Source organism: Hemibagrus wyckioides, linkage group LG04 (genome assembly GCF_019097595.1).
Source record: "Hemibagrus wyckioides isolate EC202008001 linkage group LG04, SWU_Hwy_1.0, whole genome shotgun sequence".
Lineage (NCBI taxonomy): Eukaryota > Metazoa > Chordata > Actinopteri > Siluriformes > Bagridae > Hemibagrus > Hemibagrus wyckioides.
The window spans coordinates 17511617-17535915 of NC_080713.1; the positions used below are offsets into that span (position 1 = coordinate 17511617).

General features: G+C 39.2%; 1 protein-coding gene across 1 annotated transcript; it reads right to left on the bottom strand.

Moving 5' to 3' along the window:
• Positions 1-24106, bottom strand: iqch (IQ motif containing H). Its single transcript, XM_058386917.1, has 21 exons — positions 23946-24106; positions 23674-23787; positions 22400-22497; positions 22210-22285; positions 21947-22066; positions 18667-18772; positions 17946-18059; positions 17468-17628; positions 16382-16918; positions 15259-15325; positions 14448-14531; positions 14161-14333; positions 12508-12780; positions 11981-12169; positions 8500-8620; positions 8123-8409; positions 4182-4352; positions 2796-2921; positions 2529-2590; positions 1960-2068; positions 1-384 (listed from the first exon to the last, which is right to left on the bottom strand). Exons 1-21 carry the CDS (start codon positions 23994-23996, stop codon positions 292-294), a joined length of 3132 nt encoding a protein of 1043 aa, XP_058242900.1. The 5' UTR covers positions 23997-24106; the 3' UTR covers positions 1-291.
• Positions 24107-24299: the final 193 nt, after the last annotated feature.

The window sequence follows — 24299 nt, forward strand, 5'->3', positions numbered from 1 at the left end:
CTGGACTATCCACCAGTCATGTCATAAGAGTACAAACAGGCATGCCTGACTGAAATCAACCCAAAGAATTAGGGATAGAAGGACACTCGTTGGTCATATTCTCCATAAACACTGCCACTATGCATTTCATTCAGTATTTTATCACGTCATTTACTAACGTTTGCCATATTTGTCATTTTATTACAATATTATTCACACCGTACTTAACTATTCATGTGTACTTGAAGACATCTGCCATATATAAGGCAGATGTGTTGGTAAATATGTAGAGCTTAATTGGTAAGAGAAAAGTTAAACATCTGCACATGTCTCCTTTTCTTTCTGCTCCTTGTCAGTGTTGTGGGTTATTACACCCAGCACCTCCTTGATATCCTTAATCAGGTCCTATAAAACACACACAACCACACACCAAACATTAAATATACATCAAATAACAATTTACTAACAATTAAGATTTCTGTGCATTTGAGTACATATAAAATATATTATGTTATCAATATTATACACTCGCTATCTACTTTATAAGAAACATCTGTACACCTGTATATTTGGGCAGTTATATAATTTGCCAATCATGTGGTAAATCATGTGCAATGCAAAAAAACATGCAGATACACATCACAAGCTTCATGTTAATGTTCACATCAGACATCAGTATAAAGCAAAAGTGTGATCTTTGTGACTTTACTTGATACCAAATGGCCTGGGAATTTTACAAGCCAGAGTGTGAAAAACAATAAACACTGACTGTGCTGTTGTTGTACTTCATCCATCTCAAGATTAGTTTTTTTTTTGCATGCTGAAATGCTCACCCCAGTTGCAAAGATAGCCTATATGAGTTACTTTAGATTTCCTGTCAGCTTAGACAGGTCTGGTTATTCTCCTCTGATCTCTCATATCAACAAGGTGTTTCAGCCTGCAGACCCTACTTACACAATATGTTTTTTGTTTTTTGCACCATTCTTTGTAAACTCTAGAGACTGTTGTGTGTGAAAATCCCAGGAAATCAGCAGTTTCTAAAATACTCATATCAGTCCATCGATCACCAACAACCATGTCACGGTTAAGGCGATCACAAATTTTCCTATCCTGATGTTTGATGTAGACATTAGATGAAGCTCTTGAGCTGCATTTGCATGACTTTATGTTGCTGGGCTGATTAAAAAACTGCATGAATGTGCAGTTGTACAGATGCTCCTAATAAAGTGGACAGAGACTCTAATAGTGGTAGTCTTTAATTTATAATATTATAGCATGACAAATTCCAGTAGGTTATCTATAGATTTCTATAGAAAGTATACCATAATAAGGACATCTGCAATGTTACATCACAATATATTTCCAAGAGTAGCATTGCACTCAAAATGTGCTGCAAGATTTGTAAAACAGGGACGTCTATTTTTTAAAGCAAAATATACCAATATAACAAAATATTTATTTTACTTTTATCTAAAAAAAGGTAGCACTGTAGTTATGCTATGTCAATTAATGGTAACGTTCTTGAAATTGAAAGAATGATGCAACAAAATAATGTTGAATTGAATGGTTAACATACCATGCTCAAAACTGAAAATGCCTGCACTTGGGCTCTAAGAAACAATATTGTAAATGGAACAGCTTCAAGTTCTCCACTCATTGTTCCCAAGGCTATGAGAGAGTCTGGTTATTATCTCACAGTGCGCTTATCACTCTAAATAGCTAATTGAAAAGCAAAGCATTTCCAGAGGGATAAAATTTAATTCAAATATGTGAATGTAATTGGTGCTTGTCTGTACCAATCAAAACTTTTGTTTCCTTTACTCTCCTAACAACCAAAGATACTTCATTGGGCTGATGACAGGACAGTGTTTAATGGATGATTAAAGTGTGTAAAGGATGCCATTAACAGGTTTCATGTTTAGAAGAGAGGTTCAATTCAGGGGAAAAAAGCACACAATCATTAGTTCATTAACACCGCACCTTAAAATTGGTCTCTCCTTGCATATTCGGGGCTGATATTTCTTGATGAATGACAGTGAGGTTGCGAGCAAAGGTCAGCAGCGCTCCCTGGAGATCTGGTGAGATTGTTCTGTTAACGAGATGCAGAGACAAACGAGCTTACTAATGATCCCCATCTACTGCCATCAGACGGAAAACTAGAAACAAAATCACCTTGTTTGACTGCCGGGGCTGCTGGGAGCTTAATGAGAGCTCTCAGGCTTAAAGAGGGCTGTTGTTCTTCAGGGAGAGACAAGGGAAGAAAGCAGGGCTTGAGTGGTTAGCCATAGAACAGGAGTGATGAATGTGTTTAATTGTGCTTGGCAGTATATCGTGAGACTATACTTTCCATTTGAGGTATTTGCAGAGAAATGTGTAGGAGGTAAATTAAGTCCTTGGAGAAAGCTGATAGTTGTAAATACAGTGAATGATAGGAGAGAATAAGCACAGAAGGAAAAAGGAGAAAGAAATCGGAGATACTTCCATGGGCTCTGTACAGAACAGTGGTTAATAGATGATTAAGGGCTTAGAGCACATCTGTGCTAACTTACATCATGCCAAGGCTGCTCCTTTCTGCACTGTCATGAAGTGCAAACACAGAGCCTTGCCTTTCCTGAAATTATGGTTGGCACTGAGTGAGCATAACTTAACATCATCTTTTTTCAGTCATACAGTGGAAATGAAATCTTTATGTGGAAAATGTTAATGGATATAGAGTCTATACAAAGCAAAGTGACAAGCTACAGTGGTACATAGCTGTTTGATTGTCAGTAATTTCGGGTACTAATGTACAATCCGGAAAAGCACAGGGGTTTTACCTTGATGTTAAATCCGATGCCGTGTGCCTTGCACATCTGGAACAACACACTGTAGTGGACCATAGAGAGGTTGCTGTGATAGAGCCGGCTGCTCAGCACTGCAAAATGACTTCTTGTTGGTGCTGGCTGAGAAGACACAAAGAAATCATTAATCCAGTACTAGTATTAATCACCCATCATGTAAATAACACATTTTGTTGTAGATGTGTTTGCATGATGAGGTTTTAATTGAGCCATGGTGCCATTTCTGAAATGCAGACTGACATGATGTCTGCAATTAAAACATACACAATATCATGGGCCCACAGCTGGCAAAGCGTTTATTGCTCATAAAGCTGGATAGGGATATCAAGAGGGCAATTCCTGGATTGTTAGTTTAACGCATAATAGAGGACAGAGAGGTGTCCTCGGAAAGACAAGCACGCTCACAGCAAGAGTAGCTAAATGATGTTTCTGAAAGCATGCTACAGGAGCTGAATAGTTGAGAGTGGCAGTACTCTGAGGACTGTGAGCAGGCATGAAGCATATTCTCTCTGACAGAGGTAAGGTACGAGCAATGGCCTCAGCACACTCTAGAGAGGCAATGTAATTCTTTCCAATAGAGCTCTGCTTTGAGCTGTCAAAGGCACTGTCCTCATCCAACAATAAAGAGACTTTCCAGCCGGGATTTAATTGTGTTTGTAATATTCAGGGCCCAAGTGATGGCCAAAGCTAGAGCCATTAACCAAGAGCAGGGCAGGAAATACACTCAGCCACACACATGCATACACAAACTAAATGAATGTTTGATAAAATAATACAAGTCTCAGATTAACAAGCGTAAACTTGTGCTTGCTGCTAATAAAGAAAGTCTATTGTTTAGGGGGCCGGCATCAGGTTGATGAGGTGCTCAGGCATGCATACACATGCATAATGAATGCTGTATGAATTATTAATGGGTTGATTATTTAGGCTCATCTATCAAAATGATAATGAATTTAACATCTAAACACCAATCAGGTCCAAAGCATAATTACAGTGTTTAGTTGTATTTAACAAAAATAAAACAACAAACCTTCAGCTGATCACTCTTTATAGATGCAGTGATATATAGATATAATATCCTGTTGAGAGGACTGTTATTGCTCTCTAGTCCACTCACTGGCAACAGATGTGGGATAATTACATTCCTCTGCTACATGGTCATGTTTAACAACCCCAATAGCTAATGTATAAACTAATAGCTAATGTCTTCCTCCATTTCAAGCAACCTTGTGCCAAAACCAACTGATCACTTGCTATAGCAACATCATCTACCTGACCTCTTAATACAATTCTGAAATGTAGCTGATGATTCCTAACACGAAGCTAAATGGAAAAGGAAGGATAAGTGTATCTGAGCAGTACGGCATTAGCTGTTGGAGCTCTGTGGTGTGCAGTGGGCTTGCTGTTTCGGACAGGAGAAGGAACCTCCAGGCATCCTGCGTGGCAATTCAGTGTTCCTCCTGTGATATGGAGCATGATCTGGGTCATAGCCAGCTGGTTACTGTAGCCCAGATCCAGATCAACAGCCCACACCTAGAGATAAACATATATACACACAAACACACACACACATGCACATTAGCATTCTATTCATATAGGGCATAATGAGTGCCATAAATTCTATTAACTCCCTAACATTGGCTGTGCCTACACAGAAATGTCACAGTAGTATACTACATTTAATAGTATGTTGATAGTCTATATCTGGGGTTCTCAAATGTTTTGTAGGAAGGAAGTTGTTTAGTTCCTTCTAGTCTGGAATTTCCTTCGGGATCAATAAAGTATCAATCTATCTGTCAATCTATTTAGTTGTGAAATAAATTCCCTGAACCCACCAGTAGAGATTTGTTTCATAAGCATTAATTTAAATGTGTACTGTAATATTCGGAGTGTTCATTACAGCCATGTGGCTTTTGATTTCTGAACATTTCAGTGACAGAACACATTAGGTCCAATTTTATATTATTTATAGACTAACTTATTGAGTTATTGAGGTTTGGATTAAACCCAATCAACTCAAGAGACAGTCAAGCAGGCTTATAAGAGCTTTATAATAAATGTAATAACTTTGATAATGATCATTTGTGATTTCTACTACTGTAAGAAATTAATTTAAAAAAATCAAAGATACCCTTTGCTTCATGAATTCCACTTTGGCAAACACTGGCCTATATGAACACTGTGAAAGGGTTTATGAGTGAACTGTAGGACATTAAAATACCCCACTGTGTGCATGTGCGAGCGAGCGTGAGACAGAACAAGAGAGAGTGTGGCATGAGTCTGTATAACTGTGTGTCTACCGCCTGATGGGATACTCTCTCCACATCTGTATGGTTAATGGCATCATTATAAGGATATTAAGGGGTCAAGCCCCATCGTGGCCTTATTCTTAAACAGGGCTAATTTTCCTTGATAATAAACTAATAGCTATGCCCCATTTCAAACAGTGGGAAATAAATCACCAGTGAAAGAGTTGTTAATAACTAAGTGGCAGTTGGCAGCCTCTGCCGTCGTCTCTATTTGTCAAGCTAAACGCTCCTGCCAGGGAATGCAAATGGCAGCCCAGCTTCTGATCTCTGCCCCCAATGCTTTTAATCAGGGCTCACATCTTACTGCTTCAGTTCTTAAGCTTAACCCCAAACTAAAGCCAGTCTATGGATATGGACTATAATAAGAACAATACAGTCAAACTTTATACTAAAATAGTGTAATATTCCTTTTCTATATCTAGAATTTGTCCTAGATATTTCAAACATGTTATATTTCAGAGAGGAAAATTTTGATGAACCACTCTAATATGCCATATTTCACTGCTATATATGAATATGGTCAGTATCTTTAAAACATTTTTAATGATTTCAATTGATTACATTTTAAAACATTGTCCTTCCTATATGAATAGCTTTCCTGCATCTCAATACACTGCTTAATGCAAAGCAAAAAAAAAAATACAAGATTAAGATCCATGTCCAGCTGTGAGTCTAGCAGTGCTCAAAGAAGGACCTAGGTTTTGTTCTGAATCGATCCAGGCATGTCTCCTGACCACAGTTAATACTGGGGGTTTGTGTGATGGGCTAGGCTCCAGAGAGCTATTTAGCCAGTCTGTAAGAATCACCCAGGCCTGCCTCATTGTCAGCTTCCACAAAGGCGTCTGATATATACGCCCAGATTGTACCTGTTTTCTATAGCCTCTTTGCTTTCATTAAAAACTGCAATCCTGCAGCTGAGCCTCCCCTTACACACAATGTGAGGCAGACCTACAAGGGCAAACACATGTGTCCCCCCACCCCTTTGAATCCCTTTAAAAAATACACCAGCTTTTAGCAACAGGTTTGAATGTAAATTGATGTTCAAATAGAGACAGGTTTGCTCTGGTCGGGCTCTCAACCCCCCCCCCCCTTCCCACACCGCTTGCATCCTGAGAGAAATGGGACCGTAACGCCCGTAAGTCTCTGTCTGAACTCCTTTTGCCTTCTCATGAACACTCAGAGAATCAAATTCACTTTGTGCATTTTTATCTTGATAATTGCATTTCACTGGACAAGTCCATCATAAAACCTAAAAATAGTCTCTCATTTTCTGACAGATGAATTTGACATCTATGTATGATTCATTTTCACGTGCAGAAGTTGTGGCTAGCTTGTCCAATGGTATGTAATATATCACATAATGTAGCAGAGAATTATCACTGTCACATCAAACATTTACTGCTGCATTGTGTCTGTCCATTTTAGCAATATTCTCCATATAATTCCACTATAGAGTAGTGCACTGTTAAAATGTCAAATATTTGCACAGCACAACAAGACCTCTGTAATAAAATCCTCTAAAGGATGTGTGTATTATAGTAGCCCACATTGCAGGTTGCTGTGGACTGTATAGGCCTTCTCCAGGGGGCTTTTGGATCCATCAGCACTGAGTAAATGTCTTTTTTTTTTTTTTTACAAGCTCTAATGCCTTTAAAACTGGAGGAGATCAGATCAAGGAGCTCCCCCCTGCCCCATGCGCTCCACAAGGGCAGTCCACACACCACTGCCTTGGTGTTCTAAACCACCAGCATTTCCATCTCTCAACAGGCCTTACAAACATTTAGGGAATAGCAGAAGGCTTTAGAGGCTCTTTTTAAATGTAGACAATTAAATGAGAGTGCAATACTTCGCCCTCTAGTGGCCAAGAAGGCTAGACTGACTTCAGCGAGGAAAAAAGAGATCAGACTATTGCACATTTAAAGCCTGCCAGCTAATCAGGTATCAGTGTATTTTAACTAATTGTAAATATAGAATTGATAGAACTACATCTGACAATTACTGTGCACCATAATGATCCTGGTTAGTATTGAGGCCACAGTTAAACAGCTAATGATTAAGATGGTACTAGTTGCTATTAAAATTCCAACTATAGTCTATTGGCAGTATTCTATTTCTGATGATCACTGATGATTAACTATTCCAGTATTTTTAAGTGGTCAATTATAAATATGGTGAATAACAGATTAATTTAAAACAATGCCAAAGAATTCATATAAATTCAGCGGTAAAACAAGCTTCATCACATGGCCTGGTTCATACATATAGCATTTGCCGCTGGTGAAATTCTAATGTATTACCCAATATTACTATGCACTTATAAATAATGACAATCCAGAACAAACACTTGGAATTAATCAGTGACAAGTTAACATAATAAAACATATTATTTGCTTTGTTAATAATAGAGATATACTGCCAGAGAATGCTATGTCTGATGAATTTGAGACTACGACCAGACAAGACACAAGACAACTATCAAATGGTTGAGGCATTACAAGGTCAGAGGCCAAGGCCCTAAACGGGGAATTAGTTTATTGACACAATAAGGCCTGACAGTTTATTAGATGGGAGGGGACCCTCCAGGAGCCATCCATCTACCCAGTAACATCTCTTTCTTAACACAGTAGACTGAGCACTGATAGCAGCAAGGTGAGAGCCAAAACGGCAGTAAAAAGGCACTAACTCAATAGAGCCACATGTCTGACCTCATCTCAGCAGCCTGAAACAAGACTTGTTTCACTGACTGTAAAATCTACTGGTGACATTGATTCTTCAGTGCATCTCTCAGTGCTCTTATTTCTGAAAAAATGGAATGAATAGACACATCTGTGCCTTAAAATAGCCACTAACCAAATACAATATTTATTTAAACTAGATTATGATACCATTTAAACTGGGCTAACTTCATATCAGTTAATATGAGCCAATCACAAGACTTTAGGTTAACAAATAAGGCTGTATTGAACATGTTTGATCTGAATAAGGATCATTGACCTGCTGTTCCAACGTGCCAAGCTCCAGAAAGGTGACAAGGTCCAGGGAAATATGGCCCAGGATGTGCCTTTCCTGGCAGGCTTTGCCTATCCGCATGCAGATGGAGTACAGGACACCGGGACAAACAGAACTCTGTGGTACAGAGCAGCCTGATACCTGCAGGAAACCAGACCCATGCAGCTGATCTCCACAGGAGAGCATGCATACTCCTCCACCTGGCTCCACCAGCAGATCCACTGTTATACAGGTCACACTATCTGAAGGAGGGTAAGCCTCAATCACGCCACCTGAGAGAGGACAGAAGCCGTCACAGACAGATATTATGAAGGCCCAGTGGTATTTGAGTCTGATAATGGTAGGAATAGTTCCATTTTTACCTTTTCTGAGAAAGTGCTCCAGGAAGCAGCTCCAGGTTGGATAGCAGGACGTGTCAAAAGGCTTGGCATGGGCGGCCAACAGAGCAGGCACTGCCTCCAGAAACTTTTTTAGCACTCGTTCCTGTGTGAGCAGACAAATCATGACAAACATCTATTCAAGACTAATCTACAGAGACACACCGTTATTTAGTACTCAGGTGACAATAATTCCCTTAGTTCAGGAGTCTAGTGTAAATCAAACACTAGAGGTTGTAGTGTAACTGCTAATAAATAATGGGGTGATTGGGGGAAGCGGTGACTGACAGCTAGTCAGAGTACCACAGTTGCATAATGACTTTAACTGACTGGGCTCTGATTGCACCTGCCACAAAGAACTTAGGCCACGAGCAAGCTGATAAATGTCTAAGCAAGCCGATCAATCAGCGGATCAATCACGGACAGTCACTGATCAATATATCTCTTGTTTCTCTAACTAGAAAATGCCATATTGGCTGTGGCACTTGATTATGTTGTTAATTGCACAGTTTGACTTTCTGTGAGTGGTTGTTAAAACCTGATTATTACAAAGCATATTGTTCCATAATGCTCTCACAACTGAGATGAACATAGAACAGTGCATTTCAGCTTTCGTATTTCAGCTCATTTTAAACAGAAAAGGAGATAAGGAAGAAGTTCCCACTGGGTACCAAAAGACATTCACTCATTTTAAAGGCATAACCTTATTTATTAAATCCTGCCTGATAAATGAAGTAGCAGCAGGAGTTTTGGAATAATATCGTGAGACGTTGAGCATAATGCAAACATCTTCCGTCATAAATTCTTTTACATTTCTGTTTTATGCACATAGTTTATAAAGCAAATGTGTTACAACTAACTCCAGTGAGCAGCCTTGCAAGATGAGAGATGAGGAGTTTGATATTCCAGTCATGAAACAGCCATCATCATATTCAAGTACTGTAAGAACCAGGGTCAATCACTGCACAGTGATTTCACCCTGTCACAAGTCATAAAGCACACAATGGTGCGTCAAAAAGCGTGCAAGGAAGCGGCCCCCTGTTCCCCCCCAGAACAGCACACGCATTCAGAGAATTTGCTACTGCACATTCGCACGAACAACAGGGTAGAAGGAAGGAGGAATTTTCTGCCATCCTTTATTTGGACTTAAACTGCAGGCTGTGCTGTGTGAGAAGAGTCTGGTCTTGCCTGGTTTTCACATAAAGATAAGCAATCTGACAATAGAAAAATAAAATGATATACACTGATTGCTGTTTCAGCTCTCCATTATAAAGTGCAACATTTTCAAAGGACTTTTTTATTTTATAAAACATTCATCAGCAGCAGTGGGGACATTGGGGGAGGACGCTGATTTGTTTCATATTCCGGCCATGTTTTTGGAAGTATTTCTCAAAATCAAATAATCAGTAACATTTACAACACAAAAATAGCAGTAATTTGTGAAATGTCAAAACTATCAATCTTGACATTTTAAATTTATTTAACTAAAAATGTAATTCTGTGATTTGTTTAACATTTAGCACAAATCAAATTTCGGAAAAAGCCTCATTCACAAATCTTATTACAACATACGTTTTTCTAACCTTTCCCAAATCAAACTATTAGCAGACTGCCCATCTGTTGATCCTATTAAACATAATTTCACACTGTGTATAATGACCCATGTGTTGGCAGTATGAGAAAGTGTGTAATGTGTAACATATAGCATTTATGGGCTCATCCAGCCATTCAGTGGCATGAGAGCCATACGTCTTTAGCTCCTCTTTTCTGAATGGGGTGAAAGCTGAAAGACTGAGATACTGTGCCTCAGGACATGGGCCTCTTATATACCATTCATCCTAAAATGACCAAATCTTTCATTATACACCCTCCAGGTGTATTCTTTAACTTGCCTCAGGGTGACGATGGCTGACTGTTTTTCTAAAAGACCACATGGGTTCTGTGTCTGTTAATTGCCCTTGCATTAAAGCACAATCAATAATTAAACAATATGCACACAGTCTGGAAAATAGCAGGAGATTTCCACATGGTTCATCACAGACATGTCAGACAGAATATTACTGGGTCCACAATACTAAAAAATGTTTACTAAGAGACTATATTTGATAAATGCATACAGCAAATAGTAAATGAGTGTGGAGTCACTGAGAAAGTACACCATAACGGTCTGTGTTCTGTGGCTTTGGTACATTTGGGTGTAGGCATATGCTTGAGCAGAAGACTGTATATATACTAATCTAATCACTCATTGAACAGAAGGCAATATTTACCCATTATTCCTCAAAACACCCCTGCAATTAAAAACTTAGACTGATAATACTGAACCGTAATATTTCAGCATTCATGCTAAAATTTTATTGGTGTGCAGTCATAAAGATAAAACTCAGAGGAGCAAGCAATCTATTTTAAACGGTATGCAAATAGCCCTACTGTAAACATAACTGTTCACATTTGGCAAAATCCATGTTCCCGGCATGAGAGGCACTTAAACTGGAACAAGTGAATTAACAGCAGCATATGAATACAGATCTATAGAAAATGGATGACACACCGGGGTAACCCCTACGCTCTCCGTGCTGTTAGCGGGGCTTGCCATTGATTAAAAGGCTGGAGTGGTGGAATAAAGGCCAACGCTTGCTTCCATATGGCCAAAGAGCCCTGAGGGTGTAGGGCCAGCTCATCAGGCCCCAACTCCCTTGCCTCTCTCAGGGACCCCAGCTGGTGAAGAGCTCCCCCCCTCTTCATTTAAACCTCCTTCACTTGCTTTTGCCATAATGAAGCTTGGCTGGGTCTCAACCGCTTACCCCTGTAATTAACAGCGCCAATGCTGCCACAATTACATCCCCTCACTCGGCCCTCACATGAATTAAGGACTGAGCTAATTGCTGAGAGGCAGGGCACTAAGCCTCCTCCATTTAAAGAGAACAAGTCTATAATAAAAAAAAAGCCTGGGCCAGGTCTTGCATGCCTATATGATGATAACTTTGTAATTAGTTTACACAATGCTTACAGTTTAATGGCAAAGAATAGTAATTAATGCGTGACAGAAAATCAAAAGACCCATTATCAGCCTATGAGGAATAAAGGAGTGTAAGCCAAGGGAGCTACACATAGCATTAGAGATATATCAAATCAATGTTTAGCTGCTTAGCAAATGTGTTTATATTGATGGGAATTAGAATACAATCCAATATGCTAACACCTAACCATTCCAAACAACTTTGTTCAGCTCACATATCATTTACAAGTTCTCATTAGGCAGTCTATATACCATAAAATGTTTTTTTTAAACAAAGGAAAATAGTGACAAAAGAGCATGTTCTACATACAACTGGAAAATGAATTTCCGGCAAAGTGCTCCATGAGTCAAAGAGGAGCCATTACAACTGAAGCACTATCAGGATTGCAGCTCTAAAGCAAATGCAGAAAGAAAGTCTGAAGTACGGGAGAGTGTTAGGCCCCTTACCTGAGCCCAAGCCATACTCCACATCTGTGGTCCGTGACGATGATACTCCTGCAAAGCCCAGGGCCGGAAGCTCACCTGACAGACATCACAGTAGGCTGTGCCATAGCCACCCAACCCGTCATCCATCTTAAACAGCCAACGCTGCACCTCTAAATGATTTGTCATCAGCTGGGCAAAACATTCATGCAGCTGAGAAAAGAAAGCATGATGTGCACAGTAATTTTCCAAATCAGAAAACATTTAGACTATAATAATGACCAGAATGCTAGACAGACAGAATGCTAGTCTGTTCTGCAAAAAAGTAAAGGTAAGATTAAATTTCATTATAATAAACTCATGATAACAATCTCAAATTTTCACTGCACAATGGTATCAACATTTAAAATCTTAGTCCTAACAGCATGCTTATTGTACTAAGTTGTTGATTACACCGAACTACAAGCCATAATCATTAGAAGGGAAAGTTAATTGAATTGATTAAGGAACTAAAGATGAACAGTTTGTATATGTGCACTTATCAGGCAGACCTGCTGCAGTGTGTATATATCATCTTGTCCTGGGGGCATGCTAACACCACTGCTGCTGAAGATCCTCCTGATTCCAGACTTTGTTCCATATAGCTGTGCCACAGCAGGCTCGGGGCCTAGGACTGGCACTCCTAACTCATCTGCCACAGCCAGATCATCCATGTGAGGAACACCACTGACTAAATAGGCTTGCTTCCCCTGGATCAGGTTCTTAATACGGCGCAGAGTGTGTGGGCTGTACTTCAGCAGCGTGGACACACACATGCAGTGACTCTGTAAGAAAAGAAATAATATGTAACTGGGTGTTTGGGATTCATTTCATGAAATGACCCTTAAATTACAAGACAATTTCATGTTATAGAGAAAAGAATATAGAACCGATAAACAATAAACAATTACCATTTACAACATCGTGTTTATTGTGGTCAATTAGAAAAATACAAATATCAAAAATATTTATGTCCTCATAAAACATCAAGTCAATTAATACTGTGTAGCTTTTATCTCATTCTCTTTGTACACAAAACTTGCCTACATTGCTTTTTGTACATAAATAACTGTCCTTTCTTTTCCTGCCTCTGAGGTCTTCCTTTTGTCTGCAGCTATAATTTATTAGTGTATATACACGCAGAGGGCCCATTAGGAGCAGCCGGAGGGGTCGTGACCTCTCCTGTACTCAGCAGCAGGTTAAATTGACAAAAGACAGCAAAGGGGAGGCTCTGGTTTGTGCACACCCTCCAGCCCATGTTTTCTGCATGCTAAGCGATGGGTTTCTTGGGACTCGCACTAATTACTCCACATCTGTATTTATTTGATCCATACGGAGTTCTCCCTTCTGTCACTGGCATCGGCGAACAGCGATTCATCCCACTGACAGGTCTGGCAGAGTTTACACATGCCGCCAAGCTGGGCAATCGATAGGGAAAAGCGAGGAGGACAACCTGGTGCCCGAGTTTAGCTGCAAGTTAATGGCAGGCAGTAAGTAAGACTATAGTGCTGGCTTCTGTTTAGAAGTGGGCAGGGTCACTTACGCCGTATTGATACGCAGTAAACATGAAGAGTTGGATCGAATGTACACAGGACCTGGTCTGCTAAGCAGCCTTTTGTTTAATCACGTTTTGAGCCCACTGGTATTAGATATTGGATTGTGCTGTACATTATAATACAGGCTATTGCATGCGATTACAGTGATTTGCAGTAGCAATTAAAACAACAAGAGGTAACCTTTAACCTGAGTAAAAGCCATAGTTGCAGTTCATTAATAATTTACTTTTTAATCTAATGTCCTTATTTATTTATACACATTTCATAAGCACCTATAAAATGATAATAAAAGGATAGATGCATGTAAAACATTCTGCTCAGATAAATATGAGGAAAACAAACTTTTCATCACCACGCGTGCATAACTGAGAGGGGGGCCACACACTCCAGTATTCTAAGCACTACACCAAAACAATATGCCTCACAGACACCCCCTAGAGGCCACAAACAGAAATGCCAACCACGATTCTTGGTAACGATTCTCCTTCATTTTATATGAAGTGAAACATTTTGAAATTCACAACGTTGATAACACGTGACAAAAAGCTTCAAGAGATGGTTAGCGTCTGCACTGGAACCGAGTGTGTGTGTTTGTGCTGTGACCCCTACTGAAAAGTACTGATGTGCCTCGGGTGTAAGGATGGTGAAACGTTTGGCACAGTTGGAAGGTGTGGGCTTCCCTGTCTCTTCAGCTTCATTCAAGCCCAGAAGATGAGTGTAGTAGTGGACCAAGTCCTCTCTCAGATGCACCGGACACACATAGATCACCTCCACGTTCTTATCTGTCATTAACAATGTGAGTGAGATAAAACGACTTAAGTTCACTTTAAAAAAAGGTGCATACAATGCATTTCATTAAACATTTATAAACATGTGGCCAGCACCGCAGTTTATACCTCTAATGTCACACAGCCGACCCATCTGAGTGTTCTGCAGTATATCAAACCTCCTTAGGCTGTGACGCTGTTCCTGGGAGTATCCTAACACACACACATACACACACACACACACACACACACACAAACAGTAAATACATCAATCCATCTAACATGAGATGCACAGATTTTGCAACAGACTGCTCTACTTAAAGCACATAAAGGTAATCGAATGATTAAATGCAGCTGAACTATCAGAGTGTGGCAATAAAAACAATAGGGTTCAACTTCTTAATTATCCCAGCTCACACAGCACTCTCCTCAGCCACCCCCAGTGTAAATACACCACTCCATCTGCTGCTAATTACTATTCGCATTCCTCCCTTTATTATTTGTATCTGCTCACTGATTGCAGGTCACAGCATAAACAGATTTAATTGCTGAACTGAGTCTGTTGGGAGCGAAAAAAAAATTCTGAAATACCCAAATATGATTTTATATTATCTAGATGATCTAAATTGAAAATTGGTATTTATAAACCAAATTCCTAAATATAGTATTCTTCATTCATCTTCAGTGGTCACAGTGGATCAGGAGTCTATCCTGGGAATACTGGTCATGAGGTGGGAATAAACTCTGGATGGGCCATTTCATCACATGGCACCACACACACACACACACACACACACACACATACACTCACACACACATACACTCACACACACACATACTCACTCACTTAATCAATCACTCAGGAGGTTTTTAGGAGGCAACCAAAGAACCTTCATAGACACAGGCAGGATATATAACATTCCAGAAGGAAAAGCAGTACCTAAGGAAGGTATGTGTATAATGGTCCTCTTGGAGGTGATGAGGTGGTTCCAGTTGGTAGCCAAATGCTATCCAATGCAAAACACAACAGAAGATAAATGAATTCCATGCAGCAAATAACACACACAGACACACACATACACACAAACACACACATACACACACACATTGCTGGCCCATCATGAGCAACAAGCAGACAGCAAATTACACTCATCTTTCTCTCTGGGCTTTGCGTTGCCAAACCAAGCATAAATCCCATTCATTAAATCTGCTAAGCGCATGCTTCAAAACATCTTCCCTCTATTAATTCAATTAGCAGGTTACATGATGCTTTCTGCCAGGGGTAGATTAAGGCTTAATTAACACAATTTGACTGCTTAAAGGGTGGAAACACACACACGCACACACACACTCTTGTCTGCTCTTACAGAGAAGATGGTAGAGTGACGGTATGAACAAATGAAAGTGTGCATCCTAATTAATAAAGATGTTACGGGGATGATGGCACAGGAAAACATCTGCTCTAACAACTGGATATGCTGACGCTTACCATGTGGGTGTGAGAGGCACCTGAAATCCCATTGCTTCTAGCGGGAGTATGTCTACACAGGAATTTAATTTATAACAGTCTTGTTTAAGCAGTGGCACAGCAGAAAAAGGTGGATTTATAGTGATTAGTGGACTTTAACTTGTCTCCAAGAAACCAAGGCATGCATTCACATACAGTAATTACCAAAGAATCTAATCTTTTCCTTCTTGCTCAGTGAACATTTATACATTTATCAACACTTCATACATAGTAAGATCATACTATATATGTTCTTAATAAGTGTTTGCTGTGGATATGTAAATATAAACTGGATATGTATTTATCATGAAATATTAAGCACAGTAAGCCTGCTTAGCTTCAGACTTAACATCATGATAACACTAAGGCCACCATTTGTATGATTATATTACACCATTTGCATAAGCATATAGTATTAAATATGGGTATCATAATATTTTGTTGGATTTTATTTTTACCTCTAAGCATTGTAAATGTCTATGTACTGTATGTGTGTACTTTACTAAGATTACTTCAATATGATTGTGTGGCTGTAATGTGCAATTATGACTCTCACCTTTGCTCTGCTGTGGTAATTCTCCAGGTGGCAGAGTCGGGTGGCCTGCAGGCTCTTCCTCACGTGGCTCAGTTGGGTGTGCAATCGCCAGGAAATGGCAATGGTTCTGGCTGCCCACTTGCGTCTCTGTTGGTGCAGGTAGGCAGTGCGAGTGTGATAGCACCTCCAGCAGGCCTGGATGCGCACAGCAGCCGCCCGCCGGCCACCCTCGCCCTTGTAGCGTTGCCCAGGCCTCTTCATCAGCTCCAGCACCTCCTCCCTGTTCCCCAGAGCAGAGAGGAGGCACTCATGCCTGCCCCAGTGTAGCTCACCACACTGTGCCAGGGCCACAAGTCGATCGCCACACACCAGTGCATGAGGCACGGCAAACTGGCTCAGCAACCGCTCCAGCTGCCACAGTGCCTCTAGCAAAGTGCTCCACTGTAGACAGTAGTACTCCTTAAAAGTGCAGAAGTCGGCTGCACTTGGATCAATTCGACCCTCCACTATGCTGAAGAAGTGTTGGCTACTGGGAGCTGGTGATAAAGCTGGAGCACACTGAACACAAATGATAAGAAATATTTAAGCACATAACAATATTTTCCATATACATTCATTCCTGATATTAAGGTTATGTCTCAGAGAGTTTTACTCTGTTCCTGTTGCTTTTAATACAAAAAAACAATATTTTAGCATTTATATTTCTACAAATGAATTAACCGTCCAGAAAAAATAACTGGCTTGTTACTTTTGCACAGTACTGTATATCAATTGGAAAAATGTAAATAAAGAAAAAGTATTAGCGGTAAGCAAGGCTAATGGTAGAAAGTCACTGATTTGTGAAAATCTATGCAGAAGTTAGCGTTTACATAATTTATTACATGTAAACCCTGAGGCTATTCCTAACACAGTGAACATTAGTGATTATAAGATGCCAATAAAAGTAGCATAAAGTGATTAAACCACAGGAATTTTACTAACTCATGTGTTAGGCCACTGATAAATAATCATAATGAAAGTATAAAACTGAATGGGGAATGAATATGAACATTTCGACCCTTTCAGTGACACAAACTGCAGGTTACTATAATGCTTTTGCTGAATTACCCGATAGTTGAGTCGTATTGATCCGTAGGGAAGAAGTCTGCTCTCGGAGGCGGCAGAGGGAGGAGGAGTCAGTGTGGCCCAAATGGATGGGCATTTAGCACCAATGGTTTTGGAAGCTATGGTGACATCCTTACTTTGTGTTCTGTCCCTCTGGTGTTTTCCTGTCCACAGATCACAAGATAAAACCTCATAATACCTTTTGTGCAAGTCAGGAAGTAGGCTTCAAGAAGGACATTTCTTTTTGGACTTTTTCAAAGTTTTCATTCTTACTCATCCAGTTTTTTTTGTAACTCATACCACATATTGCTAGGTAAATAAATCTATACTGTTAGGCGGCTATATATAGCTTTGAAAATATAATGTCCATATAATACACATCTACATGGCGCACACCATTTTATTTCAAGACATTGACAAAACCATAAAAGCCATGAATACACAATGCTAGCATTAACAGAAACAGTGGTACATGTCTAACCCATTTTATTAGTGCTGCTGTCTTCTCTGTGGCACTGGGGTAGTAAAAGATTTTTCACCAAACTGAAATCAGCTGCTGAAGGAGGAAGTCTTTTCTCTGAGTGACTGGCAAGGCCTATATGGAAACAAAGAACAGCCGAAAACAAGAACAGACCCAAATCAATTTTGTTTCATTGTCCAACATTTTATATAAAAAACCTGCTTCATCATTTTGTTAAAGAAAAAAGATATCATTGCATCGTCCTTTGTCTGGTAATGGCTTCATTTTCATTCCAGGGCTGCATTTTAAGTCTACCTCCAGAAAATTTCAAAATGTATGTGTGTGTGTGTGTGTACAGTGTTGCAGCAGGGTTACATCATAGGCATAATCCGCCAGTAATGAACAATGCTGCTAACCTAACTTCAAGGTCCTGCTTGTGCCAGTCTTGCGCAGACACCAAATACCACATAACTGGAACATTTGTATGGGACTGGTGGCCAATAAAAAAGACACAGTTCCAGAATTTAGTGCCAGCAGTTCTGGGTCTCTGGGCAGTAATATAATATATACTAGTACATCTAGATAGATAGATAGATAGATAGATAGATAGATAGATAGATAGATAGATAGATAGATAGATAGATAGATAGATAGATAGATAGATAGATAGATAGATAGATAGATAGATAGATAGATAGATGGATGGATGAGTGGTGGGATGAACTTGAAAGTGGATACTTGCCTGCACTCTTTTCCTCATCACAGAGAGCAGATGCATGGAGAATAGTTCTGTTTTGTTCTATAGGTACAACAGCCACTGAAGAGCTCAGGGATTTCAGGGTTCTCACCTAAAAAGAGAGAGAATAGCTATGACCTTTGGGAGAAATTCACACTCCATCTCTTCCGTGTGGCACATCAAATGATTTCCAATTGATTGGCTGATTAACTTAGGGACTCTCTCTACACAGTCATAGAGTTTATGCATATACGATGTGCTTGTAAAAATGGGTTCAAATCAGTTGGTGTATACAAAAAATATTAAAGCAAGGGTTATTAGCTGAATGCTTTTGCCTTGCTAAGGCAAAAAAGCTCTGCCTACAGGCTCCACTGCCAAAAACAACGTTATTCAGAGAACAAAACAAGAACAAACCCCACTCAATAGCTTGTTCAAGAAGAACACTATTAGTTTTGGGTCACTGACTAGATTTCTCCCTCCAAACAAAACTTTGTTCTAAAAGGCTGCAAGAAGGCCATCCATTAATCAGGCTGGTGGCAGCTTGTAGATGTCAAGAAATATGGTTTCTTCCTTTCCTTCCTTGTCCCTTTTACTATTTCATCGGCTGCTGGAGTTCACAAATGTACGTGCGTAAAGGAACGCGACGTTGTGTGATTACAACCAACAGATTTTCTGCATTCATTAAAACAAAGTTGGAGCTAGCTTACAGGCAGTTAATGACATTGTAAACTAGCCAATAAGCTTCTCTTCCCTCCAGCAATCAATCACAAGCTGGCAGTGTTTTCGGGAGACTTTGAGCATGGTTCAAAATGTTTATTTCTCTCCTGGTTTCTCTTGAGTGAACAGCTGTTTGAGATCTACAAGAATTAAATGCCATCAGAGCAATGCCCAAAATGCTCCTAGTTCCTCATAGCTATAAAACAGCTCATGAATCAAAAGGCAAGAAGTGCTCCACGGTTATTTATCAACAAAATAAGCAATCAGGAATCTGTCTGGATTATCAAGAAGGCAATGTTTACTCTCATGCTGATAATCTTACCAGTAGGGTCATTTTAATGATTACCAATCAATCAGGCAAACTGCTCATTATGTACAGATATATTTGCTAAGGATGCAATATCATTACAGAAAGAACCAGATAAAAGCATGTTATCTACTGCAATTTTACAGCCTATTAGAACCAACAATGGATGAAAGGATGCTTAATAATAATAATAATAAAAAAAAAAACACAGCTGTCATTGTAAAAGTAGCAAGTAAGTCGCATCTACATAAATCTCTGCACAGAAAATAGCATTTTAGTCCCAGCTTGTGAGATATTACACAGAAACACAGAGTAGGGATTTGAAGAGGGTTATAAAAATAAGCATGTATGGAGTCCTGCCATCCTGCTCCTGCAGATTCCATAGCTGTGTGTTCTCACACCACTGAGCCAAGTGACACACCAGCAGTGCCTGCCAGCTGCGGAAGTGTTATGAACGGGACATCGAAATGACCACAGCAGGAAGAACAGCTCTAAAGGCGCTGAAGTGAGCTGGTGCTGAGGTGTTGAAGACAGTTGGCATGTTGCCAGCAGCTGCCGGGTGGGTAAGATGCGTCTGTCTTATTGGCATGCAGGAACAGGTAGCGGCACCTGTCCTGAGACAGCTGTAAAGCAGCAGTCCATACAACTGCAATCAGGCACTGGGCACCTTCTCAGGAGAATACTGATGTGCAGCAATCTGCGTCTGTCTGCTGTCGCCAGCCAAGTCTCCCATCGCCCAATGCAGCAACCTGACAGCCTCAACTCCCCCTGAATCTCTCTTCACATGACAGGCACAGGATGCCAGAGACAGAGGGATGAAGCAGACTGAGCACTACAGCAAACTGTGACCTTTGAAAAGATCAATTTGTTGACCAACGCAGACTTTTGCAGTAACTGTCGAAGCAAGTGACTTCAACTCACAAATGTTTGAAAGCATACTGACTAGACTCATCTGTTAATGCTGACCTGTCCATCACTTACTTTTATCTCACATAGGTTGAGTTTAAGGCAACAGTCAGATGAGACGCATTCCAGCAAAATAAAAACCTGAATCCAACTTAACAACTTAACACCCAACAGTGTTTGAAGAAAAATGGTTCATTCTAGAGGAAGTTACTGATTTGGGGTTTTTAAACAATTCTGACGCAATACGGTTCTCTGGATTGCAGCATTTTCTCTGTCAATCTTTTTCAATTTTTCTCACAAGTTAATGAGCAAGTTATGTAGAATATTTTCTTTTACGTTAATAAAATAATTTCATGTGTATGCAGTCTGAAAAAAGTTTATCCTGTGATGCATAATCAGAAGGTTTGGTTCAATATATGTCATGTGACACTTTCATTCTTTCATTTATTGAAATATTTTTAAGATCTGAATTCATTCATTCGTTCATTCATTCATTCACTCATGCATTTAGTCTGAGTAAAGGGATATTTACACATGCAGAGGTTGTATTACTCCAAGTTGCAGGGTTATACTATGCTGTTCCTCCTGCTTGTTGCCATAGTAATAGCAGTTAACAGTGGGTGACAATACTAGCATTCCACCTGACAACAAATTAGTTTTATTGGCGAAAATGAAAACATTTTGGAGGGAGAGCATTTGTATATAAAATTTACCTGTGTATATATGCATCTTACCATACGAGCTCCATCACATCACTTTACCACTGCCCCAGGCAGCTGCATACTGTCTATATCTTAGTACTAGTACTAGTATATATATAGTACTTTTTATTTATTTCATTTATTTTCATTTATATTCCATTTATATTTATTTTCTTGTTATCCGAAGCAGTCTCTGACAAAAGAATTTCCGTCAGGATTAATACATTCTATCTTATGTTATCATATCACATATGGAAAAATAACTGCTGACATCATTGCTTATTAAAGCACTCACTGAACTCTAATTTGGCTGAGATCTGCTTCTCCTTAATTTGCTTGAAATCATAAACTGGGAAATTTCAGATAAAAAATATACCTGCAAACACAAAGCAAAACAAAAACACGTGTTGTACAATGATTTAGTGAAATCAGATAATGCAATTTGTATATCAATTTTAATATACCTTAAAGCAAATAATATATATATTTTTTAAATCATTAAAGATGCAAAGATACCAACATTTCCTTTATGTCATATGAGAAGGTCTCAGATATGCTGCTAGGGGCGATCAAGCTATACCCTAATATTTACATGCTGTTATAGAGCCAAAGGCTCATACTAACTATAAGAGAATATTCATTAAATAAAACTCACATTAGTCCCAGGGTTCTTGTAGAAATCAGGAAGTTGAATGCCATAGTTTTGTTGCATCAGCTCTCTGTGTTTTGGGTGGTCAGGGTTGTATAGAACTCGCATTGTAAAAGCTGCCTTGTGCTGATGAAATAACATAAATATATGGGTTACTGACTAAACAATGGTGTGCTTTAGTGTACTAATAGTAGTAGTAATGTAGTAGCAGAAAAAGAAGAAGGGATCAGTGGTTTAATTTAGTGTGTAACAAAAAAAAGAACACCAACCTTCTCACCAGGAGATGCTCCAGCAGTCAGATATTTCTGAGGAGGAACATATGGGATGGAATCAGTGGGTGGCTGCCTATAGGAGAGAAAATTAATATTCACTTACTGTTCTTACGTTCTAATAGCCAATTAAATATTACAGAAATATCTGCTATTTATATATATAGTTAGATAGATTTGTATAGTATACCATTTGGCGACCTTCACAATTTTCTTCTCAACATGTTTGATGAAGGGAAGCGTCAGTACTTGCTTATTTGCCGTCTTTAAATATTCCTCTGTACGGCTCTGAATAAATATTACAACAATAAATAATACACTCAAACACACAATTTAACACACTTAAATGTATCTTTAATAAGTACAACTTCCTTATAGCTATTGGACATTTTATCAGGCAAACGATAATATACTGTAAGTGCCCAAGGTATGCATTTGTCATTTACAGCCCCTATACCCTGTTTGTCCATCCACCTCTACTTGTCTATCAGTAATTAGTGCAATACAAACACTGCATAATAGGTTTACTTATAGAGAGAAATACAGAAACGACGCTTAAAGAATGAATGAAGGTTATAAATTGAAAAAGTCACATCTAAGGCCATCCCAAAACATTTTTTTTGTTAAATACTCTAATAATGTTCTTTTATTTAAACCAAAACATGGTCAAAATAAAAAATAGAAAATACAGTTTAAGGTCATTCCGCTTATCATGAATTTTCCCTGGAGTAGGCTGCCTTGTAAATGCTGGGTCTCTGTCAGTCATTCAGCGCAAATGTCTTTTGAAACAACAGGAAAGTTTAAATGAAAGAAGAACATAGATCACTTCATATCACAGCTGTTTTCATTTACAGTAAGTCAAGCAATCTCAAGTCTTATGTAGTCAGGGTCAAACTTAGCGAAAAAAAAAACAACAACAATAAAATATTGTGGTTTCCCTCAGCAAAGATTTATTTTATATATTTTAGTCAGATTATTTGAATGCATCGTATGTTGTCCATTTTCGAAACCATTGTTCAGTATTTTAATTTCTGAACATTTGACTCAGAGAACTCGCATAAAAATGTCAACAGATTCATAAGCTTACTTGTTTTAACAGTTTTTTTTTTTTTTAAAGTTGTCTGTATTTGTCACATATACATTACTGCACAGTGAAATTCTTTCTTCACATATGCCATCCTTGCAGGTTAGGGTCAGAGCACAGGGTTAGCCATGATGCAGCACCCCTGGAGCAGGGGAGTTAGGGGTCTTGATCAAGGGCCCAACAGTGGGAGCTTGAACCTCGATCTTCCAATCAACAAATCAGAGCCTTAATCAGTTGAGTTATTTCATTTAGGACTGGATGAAATATCTTCAGTTAAAGTGACTAATTAAATTGGCTGAAACCTGAACTGAGTAATAGATGTAGTTTGACCCTGGTGGATTGTGATTTCTCCACATGGTCCTAAGCTGAGTGTCAGTGACCTTGATGCCGTTCTCTGTCCTGCGTATCGCCGCTTCAAGAGCCTCAACATCCAAGATCCCGCCCTGGTCTATTCGTCCCAGCCTCTTCCTCAGCTGAATTAAATCATTCTGGACCTGACCCGTAAACAGAGACACAATAATAAAAAACTGAAAATGGCAGCTCATATAAATACAGTCAGTAATACATATCTAACAAGGTTATACGAGTCTGGTAGACAGCTACTGCTCGCAGTCTCTAAGAAATCTCAGCCAAGTTTATACTTTGGCGTTACCTGCACTAGGATACGACCAAGCTCGTCTCCTTTTTGAATGATGTCAGCCATTTTTTATATAAACAAATACAGGTATTTGCAAATAAATCCCAAGTGACACTCTAATCGTCTACTTTAATTAATTAGCTAACTTTGCGAGCTAACAGACTGCTGCGCGTTCACTGTTGTCTAGAGCAACAAAGTCACGTGAGCGTGGCTTCTATGGGAACTGAATGCTTTCAGCAGATTAGCCGTTTGCTCCGTTGTGCAGTTTTGTTTGCTATTTATTTACATGCTAGGAATAATTTGTTTTCTTCGTAACCCATGTAAAATGTGATTAGTGTTTTTCAATTTTTGTTTTTGAAATTAGAATGG

Excerpts from the sequence above, each read along its gene's own strand:
- iqch (XM_058386917.1), bottom strand. The coding sequence starts at position 23,996 with ATGGCTGACATCATTCAAAAAGGAGACGAGCTTGGTCGTATCCTAGTG. Across the intron at positions 16,919-17,467 it reads CAATACGACTCAACTATCGG|TGTGCTCCAGCTTTATCACC; the intron begins GTAATTCAGCAA and ends ATTTGTGTTCAG. Across the intron at positions 2,591-2,795 it reads GCATCGGATTTAACATCAAG|GAAAGGCAAGGCTCTGTGTT; the intron begins GTAAAACCCCTG and ends CCATAATTTCAG.